The sequence below is a fragment of the Lynx rufus genome, unplaced genomic scaffold, assembly GCF_022079265.1.
Source record: "Lynx rufus isolate CCGP_SWC_20201006 ecotype Redwood Valley unplaced genomic scaffold, mLynRuf1.p SCAF_4, whole genome shotgun sequence".
Classification (NCBI taxonomy): Eukaryota; Metazoa; Chordata; class Mammalia; order Carnivora; family Felidae; genus Lynx; species Lynx rufus.
In genome coordinates this window covers 112,257,663-112,281,958 of record NW_025814856.1, presented here as the reverse complement: position 1 = coordinate 112,281,958, position 24,296 = coordinate 112,257,663, and the positions used below count along the sequence as shown (strand labels likewise).

The following is a 24,296-nucleotide window of genomic DNA, read 5'->3' as shown; positions in this document are numbered from 1 at the left end:
GCAGCAGCAAATACATTCTTCTCAAGCACATATGGGACATTCTCTAGGACAAATCATGTATTAGGCCATAAAACCAGTCTTAGCAAATTTTAAAAGACTGAAATCATCCCGCATTCCAAGTATATTGAAAATTCACAAATATGTGGTAATTTAACCACATGCTCCTGAACAACCAATGGGTCAAAGAAATCAAAAGAGAAATTTCAAAAAATCTTGAGACAAAAGAAAATGGAAACACAACACACCAAAACTTATGGGATGTAGCAAAAGTAGTTCTAAGAGGGATATTTATAGTGACACATGATTACATCAATAAAAAAAGGAAGATCGCAACAGACAACCTATCTATATAGGTTGTGATAAATTACATTGTGATACATTACATTAACAAAATGAAAGATAAAAGTCATATGATCATCTCAATACATTCATAGAAAGCATTTGACAAAATTCAACATCCTTTCATGATTAAAAAAGCTCAACAAATTTAGTATAGAAGGAGCATACCTGAACATAATAAATGGTATATATAACAAGCCCACAGCTAACACCATACTCTAAGATCAAGAAAAGACAAGGATGCCCACTTTTGCTACTTTTATTCAACATAGTAACTACAATCTACAACATAGTAAAAGCAAATAAGCAAGAAAAAGAAATAAAAGGCATCCAAATTGGAAAAGAAGTAAAATTGTCTCTACTCAGAGATAACACAATATGTATGGAACACCCTAAATATTCCACCATAAAACTATTAGAATTAATAAATTCAGTAAAGTTGCAGGATGCAAATCAACATTAAAAAATCAGATTTATATACTAACAATGAACTATCTGAAGAAGAAATACAACAATCCCATTTGCAATGGCATCACAAACAATAAAACACTCAGAGATAAATGTATCCAAGGAAAGGTCTATACACCAAAAACTGTAAGATATTGATGAAAGAAATTGAAGAAGACACAAATAAATGGAAAGATATCCCACGCTCATGGATAAGAGTTAATATTATTAAAATGTTCATATTGCTCAAAGCAATCTATGGATTCAATGAAACCCTTATCAAAAGGCATTTTTTACAATAATAGAAAAAACAATCCTAAAACTCATATGAAATCACAAAGACCCCAGAGAGATGAAGAAATCTTGAGAAAGAATAATAATGCTGGAGTCACTATACTTCTTGATTTCGAGTATACTGTAAGTAATCAATGCTACTAGCATTAGAAACAGATACACAGATTAATGGAACAAAAGAGAGGGCCCAAAGTAAACTCATGCACATGTGGTAAATTAATCTGTAACTAAATATCTGGGAACATACAATGGGGAAGGAACAGTCTCTTCAATATATGGTATTGGTAAAACTGAAGAGCCATACACAGAAGAGTAAAACTGGACCCCTATCTTATATCATACACAAAAATAAATTTAAAATGGATTAAAAACTTAAATGCAAGATTTGAAGCCATAAACTCTTAGGGGAAAACTTAGGGGATAATCTCCTTGACATTGGCCTTGGTAATGTTTTTTTTGGATCTGACACCAAAAGTAAAGGCAACAAAAGGAAGCCAATGAACAAACAAACAGATGGTGTGACTACACCAAGCTTAAAAGCTTTTGCCCAGCAAGGGTAAATAAAATGAAAAGGTAACCTATGGAATGGGAGAAAATATTTGCAAACCATGTGTCCAATAAGAGGTTAATATCTAAAATATACAAAGAACTCATACAAGTCAATAGCAAAAAAACCCAAAAAACAAAAAACAAAGGCAAAACCCCAAATAAATCAATTAAAATGGGCAGAGGATCTAATTAGATGTTTTTTCCAAAGAAGACATATAAAATAAATGGCCAACATGTATATGAAGAGGTGCTCAATATCACTAATCATCAGGAAAATGCGAGTCAAAACCACAATGAGATATTACCTCATGCATTAACAAAAAGAAAAGAGATAAATGCTGGTGAGGATGTGGAGAGCAGGTAAGCTTTGCGCACTGTTTTTGGGAAGGTACGATGTATAGCCACTATGGAAAACAGTAGGAGATTCCTCAAGAAACTAAAACTACCGCATGATCCAGCAAACTCACTTCTGGATATACAACCAAAGGAAACAAAATCACTACCTTGAAGAGATATCTGTACTCCAACGTTTACTGCAGAATTATTTATGATAGTCAAGGTACAAAAACAACCTAAATGTCCATCAACAGATAAGTGGAAAAATGTGGCATTTATATCTGCATATGATAGAATATTATTTAATTTTTTAAAAAGAAGATAATTTGTCATTTTTGACAACATGGTTAAAACTGGAGGGCATTATACTAGGTGAAATAAATTGGACATAGAAAAAAATATCGTATGGTATCACTTATGTAGACCTCCCCTCCCCCCCCCCGCCAAAAAAAAAACAGTAGTTGAACTCATAGAGTCAGAGAATAGTGGTTGCCAGGGGCCAGAGGGATGGGGAGAACAGGGAGAGTTTAGTAAATGGTTTTAAACTTTCAGTTACAAAATGAATAAGGAATGAGGATCCAATGTATTAGATGATGACTATAGTTCATAATAATGTATTATATAATTAAAATTTGTTAAGAAAGTAGAACTTCAGTGTTCTCACCAAACAAACAAAACCAGAAAGTAAGTATGTGAGGTAATGAATGTGCTAAATTTCATGGAGGGAATCATTTCATAATGTATACATATATCAAATCATCACACTGTATACTTTATTTTTTTTTGAAGTAATAGTACTTGCCTTTTAATTTTTTTTTAATGTTTATTTATTTTTGAGAGAGACAGAGACAGAGCATGAACGGGGGAGGGGCAGAGAGAGAGGGAGACACAGAATCCGAAACAGGTTCCAGGCTCTGAGCCATTAGCCCAGAGCCCGATGCGGGGCTCGAACTCACGGACCGCAAGATCGTGACCTGAGGTGAAGTCGGACGCCCAACCGACTGAGCCACCCAGGTGCCCCCACACTGTATACTTTAAATGTATTACAGTTTTGTTTGCTAATTATATCTCAATAAAGCTGAAAAATTTTTAAGAAGCTTTATTTTCTCACTTGAACTGACACAATCCTATGGAAAATTTCAAGAGAAATTTTCTTTATTTCTTTTTCAGTGTTTCACTGCGTATTTAGTTGTGTCAGTATACAAAGCATTTCTCTTCCCAAGGGTTATTTGTAGCTATAAAAAATTTTTTTAATGTTTATTTATTTTTGAGAGAGAGAGAGAGAGAGAGAGACAGAGACAGACAGAGCATGAGTGGGGGAGGGGCAGAGAGGGAGACACAGAACCCAAAATAGCTCCAGGCTCTGGGCTGTCAGCACAGAGCCCAATGTGGGGCTCAAACCCACAAACCATGAGATCACGACCTGAGCCGAAGTTGGACGCTCAACCGACTGAGCCACTCAGGCATCCCTATTTTTTACTTATTTATTAAGCTTGCAAATAACCTGATTGAGGGAAGGGCTACATGGATTAACTGGACAAAAATTATACCATATAACAAGAGTACATGTAAACTTCTGAAAGCTTACCTTCTTTCTTAAAATTGTAAGAGCAACATTGCACTTTCTGATTACATGAGATTAAAAAAAATTAAAATTATGTATGCATGATTTCCTAGTCCTTTACCCCTACCCTACTATAGTTTTAATGATTTTTACCTCATTTCCTAGAAGGGCATTTACACAGGCTTCTGAGGCATCGCAGATGGCTGTGAGATCATGTCCTCCTTCTAGAGCCAACACCACATGTCCATCAGCCAATGTCATCAATTGCTTCGTCAAATGACCAAAGCCTACCATAACACAAACAACATTTCAGAGTATTAAATCAAAAGAGAATATTACTAGAATCTAATATTGATTGAGCATTTATTCTGTGTGTCTCCTTTCTCAGCACTTTCCATGGACTAACTCATTTAATACTTATAATAATTTGATAAATTACGTGCTATTATTATCTATATTTTATATATGAGGGAACCAAAATCCAAGATCCCACAGCTAAGAAGTACCACAACCAAAATTTACAGCAATCAGTCTGGTTGCTCACCAGTGCACAGTACTGCCTTTCACAACACATTCTATATGTACCTGTATAAAAAATTTGAATAGCATTTGGCAAGTGTAAATAAGGTCAATAATCTCATTTGCTGGACTTTTGTTTATTGTTTCCATCATCTGCTTTTACTTTATTATATAAAAGGAAATTTTTTCATATCACCTCAAATTAACTATGTTAGATTTTTATAGACATCCCTTTGATTATGATTAATCAACTAATTTGATTACATAGTTAATAAATTAAAAAAAATAACATCTCTATTATAAAGTATAACGATGTGCAAAACATCTGTTCACTCACTTTCTAGTTTAAGGAAAATAATGTTAATAATACTTTTGAAGCTTCTTGTGTATTGTATTAACATCCCTCCTCTTCTTCTGGGAAATCAGGACCATGAATTTGTGGTGATAATGCTTTTGCTTTTTTTGTTTTTTTTTTACTTTATAAAAGTGGTTTTCTATTTTCACAACTTGCTCTTTTCATACAATATCTTGTTAGCTCATCTCTGTTGACAAATGTAGCTATAACTCTTTCCTGTCGAGTAGGTCATATTATGCGTATACAAGAATTCATTTACCCAATCTCCTGATGACAGATATTAGCATTTTTGTTATTACAACACCGCAGTGTTTTATTATTACAAACAATGCCTCTATGAATGTTCTTATATCACTCTTGTGGTTCACATGTGCAACAGTGGAGTGAAATCTCTATGGCTCAAAATCTGCTAAATAATACCAGATTATTTGTAAAATGCTATATAATCAATCCCCACTCTGAGAAGCAGTGTATATAAAAATTCCAGTTCAGTCACATCTTTGCCAATATTTGGTATATCTTACCAAGTAAGTGAATGAATCATGGTATCGTATTGCGGTTTCATTCAGTTTCAGGAAGGACCTTTCTATTTCTACTTTGAATTAAAGTTTTTATTACAAATAGGTGTTAAATTTAATTATTTACATGACAATGAGATGTTTTTCTCCTATAATTTCATAGTGTTGTAACATTAATATTATTAATATTAAGCCATCATTAAATTTATAAAGCAAAATAAACTTGGTTATGATGTAATTATCTGTTTTGTACACAGCTGGATTTGTTTTGCTAGTGATTTGTTTAGGATTTTTTCACCTATGTTCATGAATGGGGTTAATCTATAATTTTGCACTCCTGTATTGACCATGTTGAATTTTGATGTGGTTGGGACCCCCTTTTTCCATGATCTCATTCTAGAAAGTTGGGTAGAAATCTTCCGTAAAACCATTTGAGTTTTGTGTTTTCTTTGAGGAAGATTTTTAACTATTGAAAAAAAATGTTTTGGAGATTATAGGGCTACTCATGCTTTTTATATCTTCATAAGTTACATTTTTCTAGAAATTTGTTTAATTGTTCAAATTTATTGAAATAATGTTATTTATTTTCCTATTTTGGAATTCCAATTAGATATATGTGGTTATTGTCATTATATCCTCAATGTCTCGTAAGGTTTCTTTCATATTGTGTATGTCTCTTTCTGTCCTGCATTAGAGGTATTTTAATTTTAGATCTACTTTCTAGCCTTTCTTTTTCCAGATGTGTCTAACCTGCTGTTTAACATTTATACTGGTATTTTCATTTCAGTGATTATGTTGTTCAATTACAGATGTTCTATTTGGTTAGATTTCATAACTTCTTAGTTATTTTTATAGTTTGTTAGTCTTTGCTCATTTCTTCATTCTATTTCTTTACCCATTATTATTATATATCCTGTATCTGTTATTCAAAGTCTTTAGGGCCTAGTCTTACTATTTATTTTTCTGATGATTCACCCTCATGTCTTAATTCTCTCTCTTCTGTGTTTTGAGGTGTTTTTTTTTTTTTGAGCCCATATACACTGGAACTTCCTATGTGAGAAGTTTTTGAAGCCTTAATTGAACTTGATATTTATTTTTGAAACGTGGGTTGAGTGTGATTTTGTTTGCTTCTACTGGATGGCTGGGATACCATCAGTTAGAATCAATTTTAAATTGTTAGATTAAAGGGCCTCTTTTTTAATGCACAATTATTGTAAATGTGGACTCCAAAACTTGATTACAAATTCTCATGGAAAAAAAAATAGTTTTTCCCTTTTTATTTCTTTTGAAATTTCCTCCAGTATAGCCCTAGCTAAGATAGACTTATAGTTTTATTCATCAGAATTTCCTCTCCCATTCACCCTTTTTCTTACAGTTGGCCCTTTCTCCTACCTTTATGTTGGTCTCCAATAAAAACCTCTCCCTTCAGAGGCCCAAGACTTTGACTCCCTTTCCCAGTATGTAGTAGTCTATTAATGTTCAAGCTCTATCCAGCTGGAGAATTTGGGATAGCCCAGGTTAGCCAACAGCTATAGTATTTGCTCACCTTCCTTCATCTTTTTGGAAATCATTCATAGTTTTAAAAAGTAGTTTTGATATTTTCATGTAGAAGTGTTTCAGGATGTATAGACTCTCATAATGCCAGATGTAAATGTCTCTCATTCAACATTAAAAAAATGTAACATTGTATCCAACCTGTCCAATTTTAAGGACAATTGAAAAAAAATAAGATAAATGAAAAGAAATAAAACCATGTGCTCAATATGGCATTTCATTTTTAAAATATGGTTTAAGAACTTGTAAGGAATAAAAATTTTAGTTTTAAATCAATTATATTTTTAATAATTAACAGGCTTTATTTTTTTAAAGCAGTTTGGATTTAAAGAAAAATTGAGCAGAAAGTACAGAGCATTCACCTATACTATCCCACCCCTTTGCTATCATTTCCTCTATAACTAACATCTTGCATTGTTAGTGTGGTATATTTTCTATAATTGATAAGCCAGTATTGATATATTATTGTTAATAAAAGTCAATGGTTAGGATTCACTCTTTGTGCTGTATGGTTCTGTGAGTTTTGACAAATGCATAATGGCATGTATCTACCATTATAGTATCATTTAGAATAGTTTCACTGCCCTAAAAAGCCCTTGTTGTCAACCTATTTATTCTTCCTATTCACCCTTCAACACTTGCAAACCAATGATCTTTTTTGTCTTTATAGTATTGTCATTAATTTCTCCATGTTTACATTAATTCAATTTTTAGCTTCTTGCATTATCCATTCTAAAGTACAAAGGACATTATTTCATTTTTCCTCATTCATATAGTACTTACAATATTTAGAATATTTCTACATCCATAAGAACTGGAAAGAATAATCTTGAATATGGAAGTGCATGCTCTGCTAGCCTGCCTGGGATACTTATAAGCCTGACTTCTATTCTTAAGCATTGTGGGGTTTTGTTTGAAAAGAAAGGAAATTCTCAGAATAAAGTTGGTAGAACTAAATGAAAGCCTATCAAGTTGTGAAACAATGAGACCCCAAACCAAAGTATGTTGCTTCCATTTTGGAACAACAGAAAAATATCATCTTAATCCTTGGAATGCACTGAGATATCTACCCAATAAACCATAACCGTCTAGAATTTCAGTTCTGGTCTAGCACTTGAGGTTAGCCATGAATAAGATGAGTTCACTTCCCCCATTACCTTGAAGCACTTCATTGTTGATTCTATCCACTTAGCTACTACTCTGATAGAAGTCACAATAGTAATTTTATAATTACTATATGTTGCTAAATAGTTGGCAGAAATTATTCTAAAAAGTATTTTAAAATTACATAAAAACTGTTTTCAAGCACTGCAATATTTTTCACTTCTTACGGACCGCATTACGGTACCAATAAGAGTTTTTCCACAGGTCACTTAGAAATGAGGATGGCCACACTAAACTCTACCTTCTCACCTGACTACTATAAAAAGAATGCTAAGCCTTCAGAAAATGTGATGCAAAGTTCTGATCCCTAATGCTTAGAAATGTTCAAAGTTAATAGCACATAGTAACGACTTCCAATCTAGAAAATAAAAAAGAAATACAATACTTACATACAGGCAAAAAGGTAAATATTTCTGCTAATAATATTGTGAAATATTCAGAACGGCTTTTTCTATAACCTAACCCAGGGCTATAGTGAGAGCTTAGAAACACATAATAATAAATCAAGCCAGTATGTCATATCTTTCATACTAAAGGTTCCTAACAATTGAGAATTATCTAAAGTCATTACTGAGCGGATCAAATCACATGGATTTGGAAAAAGAGAGAGAGAAAGAGAGAAAATCTCAAATCTGATTTAAGTTCACTTTTTCCTCGGAAATAAAAAAAAAAGTCCCATAAAATACCAAATTTAGATGGGATAGTAAAAAGTGGAAGGAAAGAATGGAATGAAGCTAATCTTTGATCTCTATCCAAATTCCTCTTTCTTTTACCTACAGGGTTTATTTCCATTCACATGTTACCCATGTGATTTTGAACCACAGATTGAAGCAGCTGAACTTTTGAGTTATGTATGCACAAAACATTCAAGTGAAGTAAAGAAATGAATTTCTATAAGGCCTGTGGCCTCTCTTCCAATCAAAGTAAGGAATTCAATTATAACTGTTTAGCTTTGTTAGCCCGAGTTCTACTGTGTCCATTACTGCTGTACATATATATGAGGTATTTAAGAAGCCAAGCATGGCTATTAATGTCAAGGTATTATATTTCAGGACATGTGAGACAAAACTTTCAGTGGTGTGTGTGTGTGCGTGCATGAGTGTGTGTTTAATATTTTTAATAGGCATAATTGCAAGCCGCATTTAATAGTTTTTACTTCTATCTTCACAAAAGGCACAAAAGCTCATCCTGCTTGTTACAGCAAACTTAGCCTGAAGAGTTGAAAAATGACAGCAGAAACCATAGCCAGTGATTTGTTTTTTCAAGGGGGTTAGTGTCCTGAGTGTGAGGGCTTGTAGAAAAAAAGTGATCAAGCAAAAAAAACACATCTCTGTAACATGGTGCATCTTGGGCTCAAGCAATCACCAGATATGGTGATGGAACTGGGTTCTTAGGGTCCATATAGGCCTTTAGCTTCTGGATTATTTTTGGGGGGTGGCATGGGAGTAGAGCTTAGAGAGGAACCTGTGGTGTAGCAAGATGGGCAGGCACAGGTTAGTCAGTGAAATCAGTTATAGAGTCATTGAAAATCAGATTTGTCAGTCTTCCCTATTACTTTACTGCATTGACTGTAATGGCATTCTCTAAGAAATACTTCTTTCAAAGTGAAATTCGGTACCTTAAACTCTTTTGAGAAGAACTTCCAGAATGAGGCTTTAACAAAGTACTAACGCTAATATACTACTGCTGCTGCTACTACTACACTAAAGAATCCTGTGTGCAGCCTGGTTATTTTAAAGAGCACCATATTAATTTAATTTAATCAGCATTAAATGACAAGCATGAGAAGGAAGCTACATTGTAGCATGTCATTTCTTTTCATGACCAAACACAGGTGAACTGGTAACTACTAAAACTGAGACACCACTGAGCAAGAGAATTGGAAGGGCATTTTGAGTTAGAAATCTTCTGTTCAGTTCTGTTGATTTACTAGATGCAAATTTAATTTTTTGCTTCTGAAAAGAATTATTAAGTAAGCTGTAAATATGTTAGTGGTTCAAATTATCAGTTTCAATTTGATTCCTTGATATTCTATGGGGTGTTACTTCTGGCCAAAATCATATTGTGTCAGCAATTTTACTAGTTCAGAAAAGTAGTTTGAAATGAAAAGTTGCTCAAATAGCGTTCAACAATTAAACTTTAGATATGTATTTAATAGTTAAGTCATAGGACAAAAAAGGATTCATCCTTCTAAATGGCATGTCTCTACCACTTCATCTGATGTTCCCCAAATAGTTCCCAGAGAATAGTGGTAGTGAAAGGAAACAACATTAACTAGCTTTATTTTTACTGTCATTAAAAAAAAAGACTGTTTTGAAAACCAAACACATATTCATTGTAGAAAATTTAGAAAATAATATAAAATAATGAATAGTAAATAAAATAAATAGTATAATATATAAGTATATGTGTAGTTATATATTATATAAATGTATTGTCTAATATTTAATAAATAATAAAATTTATAATAGTAGTAAAATAATTGTAATATATATAATAATAAATCCACAGTCCTGTCAAAGATACCAATTCCACTTTTGTAGTATTTCATGTTTGTTGTTTTTGTGTATTTTAAAAATAAAACAGGATCATATTATAATCTTTTAACTTACATTTACAAATATTAATAGTGGGAAACATTTTTCAAGTCCTCTACAATGTTATTTTAAATGTATTACTATACCAACCAATTCTGTGTTTAGATTTTTAAATTGTTACTAGGTTTTCAGTTTCATATATGATTGTAAATAATATCCTCCTGTAAGGTTAAAATGGCCACTACATATTAGCACTTATTTGATGCTAGTGTTATTATGTATTTTTTTTAATTATGGAAAGAGGCCTGTTCTTTTTATTGCTACCTTTTCTTTTTTATCAGAGATGAGATAGAACGTAAATAGTAAAACATATAAAGGCAAAATGGGAACAACGTTCCCAAACTCTATAACTTCATTCCTTTAGAACCTAGGTATATTCAGCAATGCCTGTTGTGGATAACTGAAACATTATTATAGAAGCCCAGGGAAATGAGAGATAATCCCAGATAGACCATTTCTATTATGAAATTACAAAAATGGCTGAATTAGAATTCTTTACGCAAGCTAAGACTGAGAGATTCTATTGTACATTGAAGAGGGACTTCTCTCTAACCTACAATTTTAGTTACCATTGCTGTTTTGCCCTCTTGTAATAGATTAGAGTTTAGAATCAGCAACCAATGCCAGAGAAAGTACCTGAGTCATGATTCATTTGGTTAATAAAGAAATAGACACAAAGTGAGTAAACAAGTCTTTTTAATTCTACTCACATTAATCTCTTAACTTTGCTGATGTCAGTCTTCCAGTCACTCAAGTGTTTCTACACTATTATTTTCTGTCTGTTGAGGAAAGCTTCAAGTGAAAAAAAAACAAAACAAAACAGGATGACAGAGGCAATCCTCACCCCCACACCCCTTCAGGAGAAGTAGTGGAGTGGAAATCAGCAGTAGTGACAGTGTCTTGAAATACTGACACCTAATGTGTTATTGATTTATATCATTTTTCTAACTCTTTCTGATATAGTTAAAAAGTCTCAATAATAATTTACTCATTTTTAGCAGGTTAGTTTCATTTGGGCCAGAAATATTTGTGAAGACTACACTGTAGATTCAATATAGGAGAGATCAAAGAATACACACTTTTGTCCCATTTTAATGTGAAATTTAATTTTGCACATCCACTGGAAAAATTTCCACAGTTGTATCCAGAAAGGATCACTGGAGAATGCACATACAGTGAAGTGTAATTACAAAAGCTGTAGCCATTTTCCTCTCTAAACCCTTTCATCATTAAGTTGCCCTGTTGTTCTTTGGGCAAGTGCAGTCAAACTCAAGCTGAGAGAGAAGTTTGGGTAGCATGTGGCTGTCTCATGTATTGTAAGACTCTCTAGCAGAACTTCAAAGCAGAATCTGATTGTTACAGATGGGAAGAATGCTTTCCACAGAAATACCTTTTTAAGACTCATGGTGCTGTAATTCATATGGTAGGCACTTGTGATTCGTTCCTGATGATGTTGGGATCATTTAACTCACAAAACCATTGTCGCTACCATAAAATCCTTTCATCTGTAGCCAGAAAGGTTTATTCCAAGCAAATGAAAAATTTTCATTAAAGTATCACCTTAATAATGGGCAAATATATACATATATATATATATATATATTTTGGTCATGCTTAAAATGTAAATTTATGAACATATTCTGAAGATTCATTTCATGCTAAGATCTTTATTTATTTGATGTCCTAGGACTCTTTCCAAGTTCATTGAAACCGGAAATCAATTTTAGAAGGAATATGGAGATTATTATCATTAAATCTTTCAGTTGGCTTATTCTAAACAGCCCTATAAATATTGCATATGTTTTAAAGAACGTACTTTCAACTACAGTAAAAATCCCTTTAGTGTTCTAGTCAGTGATGCTCCAGGAGGTGAATTTATATTCTTGGCATCTTTTGAAAACAAACGAATAGTTGGTTTGTATCTTAAAGTCTGAGACAACAGAATTCGGTGTCATTATTTCTGAAAAATTAAATTGGAAAACATTTTCCTGAAGAATTCCTGAGAATAAGATGGCAAGAAAGGTGACTGGCATTTTGACTATCCATCCCTCCCTCCCTCCCTCCCTCCAACTATGATCCACTTACAAATCAACATTTACTAAATCCCTACTATGTGCCACAGTATTATATGTAAATCTGATACTTCAAATAGATATGTGAATCTGAATTTTTTCACCTGTAAATAGAACTAAAGGTTAATTATTCTTTCATATTTGAAATGAATATTTATTTCATAAAAAGGCACCTCAAAAAAATACAACAGTACATTGAACAGAGCCTGGCAAATAGCAGTTTTAATATATTTTTTAATAAAAGATTTTAATCATGGAATTTTAGATCTAGAAGTGAATTTTAAGATTATATATTCCAATCTTTTCATTTTAAGGATGAGAAAAGTAGTATCTAAAAAGGTGAATTATAAAGGCAAACTGTTAACAATATAGTTGGGGTGAGAACCCAAAGCTCTCAGTGAGTGCATTTCTTACCATTCAGCCAATTCATAACTATTAATACTGCCCATATTTTCAGACATGATTTCCAGTTCAAAAGGAACTTTAGAAAGAGTTCCTAGATACCAAATTGCTTTTACAAATCATTGCTTTGGTGTGTTAAGTGTAAACAAACCAGAAACATGTGAAATAAATTTCCCTTAAAATACACAAATATAAAACCAGCAAGGAAAAAAATCCCTAGAAAATGCTTTTGGACATTGTAAGACCATTCTTTTCTACCCATCAACATTTTTTTTTTTTGCCAAGCCCTAAGTGCAATTTGATTTGCCAATCACCAGTTTTTACTGCTGTTTTCAATAATGTATCAAACACATGGGATCTATTCTCTCATGGATGCTCATGCATAATTGGCTAAGTGAGATGGAATAAGAGCAGAACAGACTCATGCTAAGGAATGATGATCCCATTATAGTAGTTTGCACTACTCAAATTCAACCAGTATTTACTGAGCATATACTCCAATAATAGCCAGGGAAATACATGGATGAGTAAGATATAGTTCCTGCCTCCAAGGAACTAAAATATAAGGGACACTTACCCAGGTAAATAAAATTTAACATAGAAAAGAGAACTGTTATAAAATAAACACATTTTTAATAAAGTTTAATAGATGGAAGATATACATCTGCTTAGAGGAAACTCAGAGGATAATGGAGGACATACCCAAACATTTACACTGTTAGACATTTGTATATCTTTGCTTCAGCCTCCCATTTCCGACACAGGACTAGTAACACTGGTTGGTTGCAGTGAAATAATGTCTGTAAATACATCTATTCAGTACTTGTCACACAGGCAATATCAGTAACTATTACTTCCTCACCTCAGGATACCTCTTAATGCTTTAAAAGGTCTATTAGATAAATCTGCAATATATTATACATGGTATCATTCTTTTCATTTATTTAGTTTTTCCATTAGTAAACCTAGTTCTAGAATACTCAATTATGCTGACACAGGATCATACTTATTATAGTTCCAGAAAGCAAAATTGGAGAGTGGAAAAGTAAGTTTGGAGAACAGGAACCAACATTTTCAGATAATCCTGCTTTTTAAAAATCTATTTTGAAATAGTAAATTGCCAAGAATTGATTAATACTTTCAAACCTAACATACAGCTTGGTACATGGTAGGTGTTCAGTATGTGTTTATTGATAGAATGAGTGAATTTGGAATGAGCATGTTCAAGTTTTACTTGATTATATTTAAATTAGTATGGTAGTCAGAATTCTCAGAATGATCCTCAATGACTCTAATAAGTCTTGCCCTTTATAATCCCCTTCTCCTTGAGTGTGGGTAGAACCTATGCATATTATATACTCCTGTAGTATGGAAAAAAATTTTTAATTTGAAAAAGTAACAAAAGGGAAATTTGGAACAGTGTTGAGCAGAAAGAGGGTGGATAGATAATCTAATCATATGAACCCTTTATAAGCAAAGAGTTTTCTTCAGGTGGCCCCATAAGAGGAACTTGGAGATATTTGAGGCATAATAAGGGCTTGATGCATCATTAATAGATTGAACATTGTTGGGTCATGTAAGAAGGAATGTTGGTAACTTCTAGCCAGCAAAGAAATGAGAACCTCAGTTCTATAACTGTAAGGGACCGAATTTCAGCCAGCAACCTGAATGAACTCAGAAGAGGATTGTTCCTCAGAATCTTAATAAGGAGTTTTCTTGCCTAATATATCAGCTTTGTGAGACCTGAAGCAGAGAACTCAGTTGAGTCTCCCCAGACTTGTGACCTACAGAACCATGAGGTAATAAGTGGGTAGTATTTTAGCTACTAAGTTTTCACATATCCCTGAATATATTGCAGGTCTAAGAAAAATTAATGTAATTCTAATTTATGAGGTAATTTGAGAGTATAAGGAAAGTTGAAACTACAACTAAACAATTACAACAATTATAAATTCTAAAACATTTATTCTATGCCAGGTCCTTGGACTGTGTAGACATATTTCATTTAATAGTCACACCAACCTCATTAGGTAGCTACAGAGAATATCAAAGTTTCTATAGAGAAGCAAACAAAGAGAAGTTGAATAACTTTCCCCAGGTCACACAACTACAATATAGTAATGTCAGGACTCAATTAAGGCTTTAGAGTCTGAAGCCTTATCCACTGAGATTACTGCCTGTTTAAAATAAGTGAAAAAAAACCCAAAATTAAAATAAAGCATGTTTACTTTTCACCTAAAAGATGAAGTAACTAATGCATGTCACCATGTGCTCGAAGTAGTCAACTGTCCTCACTAATCCCCACTCATTTTCTCCATTAAGTGCCATGTGCCAGTACGTGGAGGTATAAAACAAGTACCTTGGCAATGCCTGAGCATACTGTTCATTGGATCTGGGGAAGATGGTTTGTTGGGAAACAATAAGGCTGTGAGGAGTTTTCAGCTGAAATAAATACTTCAGTAATACTTTCAGTTGAAAGTGATCATTGGCCACATGATCATTGGCCACATCTGGTTGTACACTGCAAGGTGTTTCTAATTAATATATCTTATATTCAAGGAATTCTGGGAAGTCTTATATGGCTGAAAGGGTGAACAAGTTAGGAGAAAACTCTGAGCACAGAAATAAGCAAGCATGCCAGTAGAAAACTCTAGGCTCACTCAGATACAGCAGTGAGCTCAAAATACCAGGCATCTAACCACCTGTCATTGACTTCTTTCACCTTTCAGGATTAAATTCACAGCCTTCAAGGTATCATTTCTCCAGCTCCATCTTCTGCCATTCCCTGACATTTAGTCTTCCCTTGATTTAGAGATTACTATCTATACAGTTTGATGAATCAAATAGTGCCCATAAATATGAGCTTCTGCTGATGAAATATGCTGTCCATGTTAAGTCAGCTCCTACTCATCCTTTAAATTCAACATAACCAACATCCTAAAACCACTGTACAGTAAAGAATTATTCCTATGTGCCTCCTCATACTTATTTTTCTCTATATACTACTTAATTTGTGAGTTCACCCTAACAGGGTATAAACAGGGACCATCTCTTTCCTGGGTTGGTATATCCATTGCCTAGTAGAGTGTTGGGCGTTGTTATTATGTTAATTAAAAACTGATACATAAATAGTAGAGAGACATAAAGCAGACTGGCTGAATGTGTGATAACAGCTAATTTACACAAAACTTAGTGCAACACAGTCTCTGTGCTAACCACTTTACAACTTCTTTAATGCTCAACCCCTTTCCCAGCCCCCCCCCCCAAGAAGTTATTATCATTACTGTCACTGTAGAAAAGAAAACAAACAGAGAGATTAGGTACACTGTCTAAGGTAAAACAGCACAGGTAAGATTTGAATCCTCTGACTCTGCAATCCCTGCTCTTAAAACATAACCCAACTTTGTGGATTCAGAGCCTAGGATGAAACACGCATACCTTGGAGATATTGTGGATTTAGTTCCAGAACACTACAAGAGTGAATATCTCAATGAAATTACTCAAATGAATTTCTTGGTTTCCCTGTACATATAAAAGTGGTGTTTACACTATAACTAGTTAATTAAGTGTGCAATAGGATTATGTCTAAAAAATCCATGTATATAGCTTAATTAAAAATATTTCATCACCAAAAAAAATGTTAATGACCATCTGGGCTTTCAGCAAGGCATTACCTTTTTGCTGGTGGAGGGTACTGCCTGGATGCTGATGGCTGCTGACTGACTGACTGCTGAGGTGGTGGCTAGTGAAGGTTGGGGTGACCGTGGCCATTTCTTAAAATTAGACAACAGGAAAATTTGCCACATCAGTGGACTTTTACTTTTGTCCATGGACTTCTCTGTAGCATGTGGTGTTTGATAGTATTTTACCCACAGGACTGGGTTCTTTCAAAACAGGGGTCAATCCTCTCAAACTCTGCTGCTGCTTTACCAATTCGGTTTATATGATATTCTAAATCCTTCGTCATCATTTCAATAATCTTCACAGCATCCTCAGCAGGAGTCAATTCCATCTCAAGAAACAACTTTTTTGCTCATCCATAAAAAGGAATTCCTCACCCATTCAAGTTTTATCATGAGGTTGCAGCAATGCAGACACATCTTCAGGTTCTACTGCTAATGCTACTTCTCTTGCTACTTCCACCACATCTGCAGTTACTTTCTCCACTGCTGTCTCGAATCCCTCCAAGTCATCCACGAGGGCTGGAATCAACATCTTCCAAACTCCTATGCATGTTGAAAATTTGACCTCTTCCCATGAATCGCAATGTTCTTAAAGGCATCTAGAGTGATGCACCTTTTCCAGAAGGTCTTCAATTGACTCTGGCCAGAGCCATAAGAGGAATCACTATCTATAGCAGCCACTGCCTTATGAAAGGTATTTCTTAAATAAGAAGACTTGAAAGTGGAAATTACTCCTTGATCCACGGACTGCAGAACGGATGCTGTGTTAGCAGCCACGAAAACAACATTCATCTCATTGTACATTCCCATCAGACCTCTTGGCTGACCAGGTGCACTGTCAATGAGCAGTCATATATTTTGAAAGGAATCTCTTCTTCTGAACACTAGGTCTCAACAGCGGGCTTAAAATATTCAGTAAACCATGTTGTGGACAGATGTGCTGTCGGCCAGGCTTTCTTATTCCATTTATAGAGCACAGGCAGAGTAGATTTAGCATAATTCTTAAGGGCCCCAGGATTTTCAAATGGTAAATGAGCACTGGCTTCAACTTAAAGTCGCCAGCTGCATGAGCCCCTAACCAGAGGGTCAGCCTGTCCTTTGAAGCTTTGAAGCCAAGCACTGACTTCTCCTCTTCAGCTATGAAAGTCCTTGGTGGCATCATCCTCCAGTAGAAGCCTGTTTTGCGTATGTTGAAAATCTATTTTTTAGGGTGGCCACCTTCATTAATTATCTTAGCTACCTCTTCTGGATAAGTTGCTGCAGCTTCCACATCAGCACTTGCTGCTTCCCCTTGCACTTTTATGTTACAGAGATGGCCTCTTTCCTTAAACCCCATGAACCAACCTATGCTAGCTTTGAACTTTTTTTCTGCAGCTTCCTCACCTCCCTCAGCCTTCACGGTATTGAAGAGAGTTAGAGCCTTGCTGTGGATTAGGCTTTGGCTTAAGGGAGTGTTGTGGCTGCTGTGGTCTTCTATCCAGACCACTAAATAGTTCTCCATGTCAGCCATGAGGCTGTTTCACTTTCCCATCATTCATGAGTTTGGTGGAGTAGCACTTTTAATTTCCTTCACGGACGTTTCCTTTGAATTCACAACTTGGCCAAGTGTTTGGTGCAAGAGGCCTAACTTTTGGCTTATCTTGGCTTTCAACATGTCTTCCTCACTATGCTTAATCATTTCTCGTTTTTGATTTAAAGTGAGAGATGGATTACTTCCTTTTACTTGAAAACTTACAGGCCACTGTAGGGTTATTAATTGGTCTAATTTCAATGTTTTTGCATCTCAAAGAACAGGGAGGCTTGAGGAGATGGAGAAAGACGGTATAATGGCTATGGCTAGAGCACATTCAACATTTATTGATTAAGTTAGTCACCTTTTTATATAGGCACAGTTTGTGGTGCCCCAAAACAATTACTGTAGTAACCTCAAATATTTCTTACAACAGAAATCCATAAAAAATATAATAATAATTAAAAGTTTGAAATACTGCAAAAATTACTTTAATGAGACACAGACACATGCAACAAAACAAATGCTGTTGAAAAAATGGTGTCAATAGACTTGCTTGCCACTGGTTGCCACAAATCCTCAATCTATAATTTCACATTGAGCGAAGCTCAACAAAATGTAGAGCATTTTTTGGAGAAAAGTAAAGAAAACAAGGCAGCGAAAAATGAATGTTATGCTCTTAAGATATACCTACTATAGAAAATCTCTTTTCCTTTCTTTAAGAATGCTTTTTAAAAAATACTATGGACAGTATAATTAGAAAATTATTTTCAAAGAGTGGTGAGGAGGAGTCTGGGGAAGAAGTTAAGGCTCAAAGAAATACAACACAGCAAAGAGAAAAGTCAAGTCCTTCTTGTCATAGACTGTTTTTTACATAGTACAATATTCATAAGGAATTTCGTTAATTTACTTTTATACAGAGTTAAACTAGAATGCCATGGCCTTCAAGAAGACTCAATAAAATAATTGCAGCTGATCCATTCATTTCAGAAATATTTGTTGAGAAGCTGCTACATGACAGGAACCATGCTAGCTAATGAGGATATAGTTTTGAGCACAACAAAGACAGTCCCTACCCTTATATCACTTATAAACTAATGTTAGTGAGAGCTAATATCACTAGGAACCATGCTATGTATTTTAAATTCAGTATTATCTCATTTATTCATCACACAACTGCCCAAAAGGGAGAATGAGTTATAAAGACATTAACTTGTCAAAGCAACACAATCAATGGAAAGCTGTAGTAAGAAACTGGTTTGTTGAATCTGGGACTTGTCCTTTATACCACTTGCCTGTGTTGAAATCCAAATAATACTGAAGCACTAGTATAATGTATTAGTGCTATAGTTGTAGCACTAATAATGTCTGAATATTAATCACCAAATTTTAATGACTGTAACCCTTTCTTCCTACTCAAGCTTTTACTTACATTCATAAAGGCTAATTTTCACGAAAAAATGTCCACTTTGATTTTTCTGATATTGACAATTTGAAAAGAAATATTTTACCACCACCTTACCTCCTGTCCCTGCCAAAAAAAACATAATTACCTTTCAAACCAACCTGTGGAACTAAGTTTGCCTTTCAACTTTAGTGTAGCCTTAATTCATGGCAGCATTCCTGAAATTCTGCTCAGATAATGACAGACATGGCAACACTTACAGTGAATGACTATTGCCAAAAAGTTGATCCATTAGTTTGTCCTACTTGTCCTTGTGGTTACTTCATGACTATTTTTTTTTCTTTTATATCTATGTTTGCAACTAGCACAGTACCTAACACATAGTACCAAAAGTAATCTGGTCTTTTCTTCAAAAACAAACAACAACAAAAACCCAATACTGAGTCCTACTGTATATATTTTACGAACAGATGCCTGTAAATGAGTCAGATGATAATTCATCAGCTAAATTTTTTAGTATCAGCTAAATTTTAAAGGTTTTTTAAATGGTTGAAAATCAAATAATTCTCTTTTAAGGAATATGAGGACATGTGACTCATTGATAAAAACAATCCTTGTAATTCCATTTCCCAAATGACCTAGGTTTTTAATTTCAAGACAAAAATACCTGATTTTAAAAGATAAGTATCTACCCTCTGGGCAAAACTGATGATTTCTCATTTTTCCTACCATAAAAAGTGATTCAAGAACCTTGAAAATTATAGGTTTCAAGCAACCATTTAATTTAGATTAAATTAAATAGCAATTGTATGTTAAATAAATATGAAATGGCTCTGAAAGTATTTGTTAAAGATTAAGAATTCTGTAATACATGGCTTCTGTTACACATTTGTTATTGCTGATATTTAAAAGAAATCACCATTTAATTGAAATACTTAAAGAACACTTACAAAGGAAAGCATAGCATTTAGTAAAACCCCTAAGAATCTAATAAGCCCAACAGAGTAGCTCTTAAAAAAGTGCCCCTTCTCCAACTGTGTGGCAGAATGTCTGCAGTGCAAACATGGCCCGGATCCTATACAATCTTTACAAATGCCATGATTAAATTTGCCAATATCTGCAAAAAAGGGGTTTTATTTTAAATATCTATTATCAAAGTAGTTTTGGGCTATAGGATATAGGTCCCACCTGACATTAAAAAAAATCATTGAATGAACTAAAGGGAAATGAAAATAGGAAGTACTTCATATATCCATCACACATTTGAATATAACTATCATCCTTTGGAGAAAAAATTAAATATTGCAGAGCACATCACATCATGGCTTTTATCCTGCATTTTCCCCTGTTTTTCCAAGTTGGGAGTTATGAGAAATGAAAAAGGAGGCTTCCTTTGATCATGCTAGAGGTCTTGAATCTTAAGGTTGTATCTTTGTTAATGACACCCAAACTATTCAACTTATAGAAAATACCATAAAAACTTCGGCATTGCAAAAACCGAGTATTTCAGGGAGGGTGGTGGCATTTTAGGTCAAACACTTCAAGGCACTTAAGGGATCTGAAAGATGAAAAGACTGGAATATTGAGAGAGTGAAGTAAGCGGAGGCTACATTCAGTATGGGTGGATCAAAGATAAAGAGGAGTTGCCAGGACTTTTGGGATTAGCTGGGTATGTGTAAGAATAAATGAAGGAGCATAATCTGCTGGTAATTCTACAATTATTAGAACTGGGAGGTCATGGATGTCTTTCAACAGGAATCTGTAATGAGATTAGGCAACTGATTTTCATTGTAAAGATAATCACAGATGCACGAGGCTGGGAGTTAAACTGGAATACACTTGGACTATGCTGCAGCAGTTGAATCTATTGCCCCTCCCTTAAAGTTCAGTCCAAATTTACCAAAAATAGTTAAAATTTCAGGATCTAGATGTTAACAGCCAAGCCTAGAGCTAAAATGTGTGGGAATTTTATTATGATGTGACCGTTGGCATTTTTCTTATCCTAGTCATAAGAGTTACAGCTTCAGGAAAAAAAAAAAAAAAGCAACCGGGTTCCCCAAATTACCTAATTAATAATAGATAACAAAAGAAATTTAAAGTGATTATTAAAGGAATATGGCTTTTATGATAACCATTATATCTCAAAAGAGTTGTGCAACTCTCATACTAACTTTCAACCTTAAATTCATTAAAGACAGATTATTTTTCTGAAGAGATATCCAGATGTTCTCTGCCAGCTGCTTAAAACCTCCCAAGACAACTGTTGATTCTTATTGCCTAGAGAATGCTAGTTTCTAGAAAAGATTACCTAGTGAGTCCTATGAAGCATCAGTGACAGAACCAATGTGGCACCACTGATTATGAATTTGGATAACCTTAATCGACAATTACAGTGGATATTATCAATTAAATTGTAGTTCAAGTTCTCTGACCTACTTGGTAAAGCTAATTCCCATCTCTCAGTTTTTATTTCTCTAAAGATCAAACAAAAGGATTGGACTAAGTATCTCTTAAAGTGAGGTTAACCTCTGGCTAAACATAATCATATGGGTATTTATTAAAATGCAGATTCCTGAGTCTCATTCTCAACTAAGTTGAAATCCAAATCTCTGGGATGAGACTCAGATTCAGCATTTCAAACAAGTCCCTTAACTGAGGTCTGAGTACTGTCTGACTACAAAATCTTTAAGGTTCTTTCTAGCTTTGCGATTTGGGTTGATCCCTTGATATCTTTTATAACTTTGTACTAGTTAATGATTTAAGCCTGCCAAAAAACAAGCAAAACAGTTTATCTGTAAAATAAATAGGTATAGGGGCGCCTGGGTGGCGCAGTCGGTTAAGCGTCCGATTTCAGCCAGGTCACGATCTCGCGGTGCGTGAGTTCGAGCCCCGCGTCGGGCTCTGGGCTGATGGCTCAGAGCCTGGAGCCTGTTTCCAATTCTGTGTCTCCCTCTCTCTCTGCCCCTCCCCCGTTCATGCTCTGTCTCTCTCTGTCCCAAAAATAAATAAATGTTGAAAAAAAATTAAAAAAAAATAAAATAAAATAAATAGGTATAAAAATAATGGAGTGCTTTGTTACTCCAAGTTTGGGTTTCCATGAAATAGTATAGGAAACAGCATTTCAACCTGCCCTTTCAGCTCTTCCCTGCTCCGGGATGTATCCCAACCTCACCCCTCCCCCCTTTTTTTAATTATTATTTTTTAAATTTTATTTTAGAGAGAGTGAGTGAGCATGATTGGGGAGAGGGGCAGAGGGAGAGAGTAAGAATCTTAAGCAGGTCCTATGCTCAGTGAGGAGCCCAACACAGGGCTCAATCCCACAACTCTGGGATCAGGACCTGAGCCGAAATCAAGAGTCGGATGCTCAACCACCTGAGCAACCTGGGTGCCCCCCACCAACCTCCCTTTATAAGTGCTATCCTCCTTTTCTCGCTAGTTTCCATGAAATACACTTTCAAGAAGGGCTCTCACATGATGAATTTATGTCAGCGGGTTATTTTTATCAGGAAGTTTTAGATATGGGGGCCTCATCTCAATATTTAAATATTAATATTTGTAAAACCCATATAAAGTGCCATGCCCATCATAATGAGTTACATAACTGTCAATTCTGGAATGATAAAAGCCTTTTTCCTCTACTAGAAAGATTTCTCAGTTGGAACTGTGTCCTTGCTCTCCCAAACCGTAGTATTAAAAGGAAACTATTTTACTCATATTTAAGATGAAACCTTGTTAACTATCAATTTGGTTACTCTTATGATAAATTATAAAGAGTAAAATGCCAACATGAAGAAAACTTTCTGCTAATGATAAATAAATAGTTTAGGGTATAGTAGTAATAGGCAGCTTTTTGGAAGTAATCATTTGCAAAATGACACGTAAGTACCCTTTTGACTTATGTTTCTAAAGATAATAAAATTTTCCCAAAGCACGTTGAATTGTCTTTATAATTAGGCCTTTAAATTAATCATGACTCATCATTTATTAAGTATTTATTGAGGAAAGTTTTCTGTATGGTACTTGCCTCTTTATTACCTACTACTTCAAAGTGCATAGCTTGATTTGAATAGAGGATTTAAGACGTAATATTACAATGATTCTCAGTTGAAAACAACTTTTCAGCTCGTGGGGTTAAAACAAAGCTTGTTAATGGGAGAACTCTGGTGAATTCCAACTGGTATCATCACTGAACATATAAGTAAAAGTAAGTTCTTAGGACACTTCAGCATTTCAATTGATTGACTGAGTCAAGTAAGTGGGTCTACTTAGGTTTTTGTTTCTGCTTGAAAAAAAACTGAGATAGCATCTGTAGTGATAAGTGGTTCAAATGGTTGTGTGACTACATCATGTAAGGATATACTAACCTTTTAGTGGGGGAGAGATGGGTAATAAGTAATAAAAAGTAATAAGAACATGGTTATTTTAGTGTCCTAATTTAGGGGCAATTTTTAAAGATCATGTGAAAAAAGCAGGTAATTCCTATGTATATTCTTAGCATAAATAAATGGGAGAAAATTATAAATAAATAAATATCTCATTTAAATACATTAACCTATAGAATATCTCTTGAATGATACACTGGTTTTCTGTACCATTAACCTTTTTTTTTTCTTCCCTGCTCTATGAAACTCTTCTCAAGTGGCCTTGTGGCATTACACTCTCAGGTTCTCCTCTGTTCCCCCCTCCTCCTCTGAATCTACTTGCCAGCTTCTCTACCTTCTTCACCTGAAAAATATGGGTTCTCCCAACATTCTGCCTTCAATACTCTACCCTCCCTCTGCAAACATTGTCCACCAGTGAATCTTTTCACTGTTACAGCTACATCCATTATCACTAAGTTAAAGACTGAAATCTCCATCACTACTTTCCTTTTCTATATCAAATTCTCAATCAAAAATTGCCAGTAGGTCATTTGTTTGTATATTCCAATCTAATCAAACAGGTCTAAATATTATCCATTATTCATCTTCTAGAACTTCTCCTTCGAA

At 34.5% G+C, this 24,296-nt stretch overlaps 1 protein-coding gene across 1 annotated transcript in view; it reads right to left on the bottom strand.

The window, feature by feature from the left end:
* Positions 1 to 24,296, bottom strand: part of HDAC9 (histone deacetylase 9) — a 742,193-nt gene that overhangs the window by 70,981 nt on the left and 646,916 nt on the right. The window contains exon 23 of the mRNA XM_047094862.1: positions 3,683 to 3,816. Within this exon, the coding sequence (XP_046950818.1) occupies positions 3,683 to 3,816 (134 nt within the window). The remainder of the gene's footprint in view (positions 1 to 3,682; positions 3,817 to 24,296) is intronic.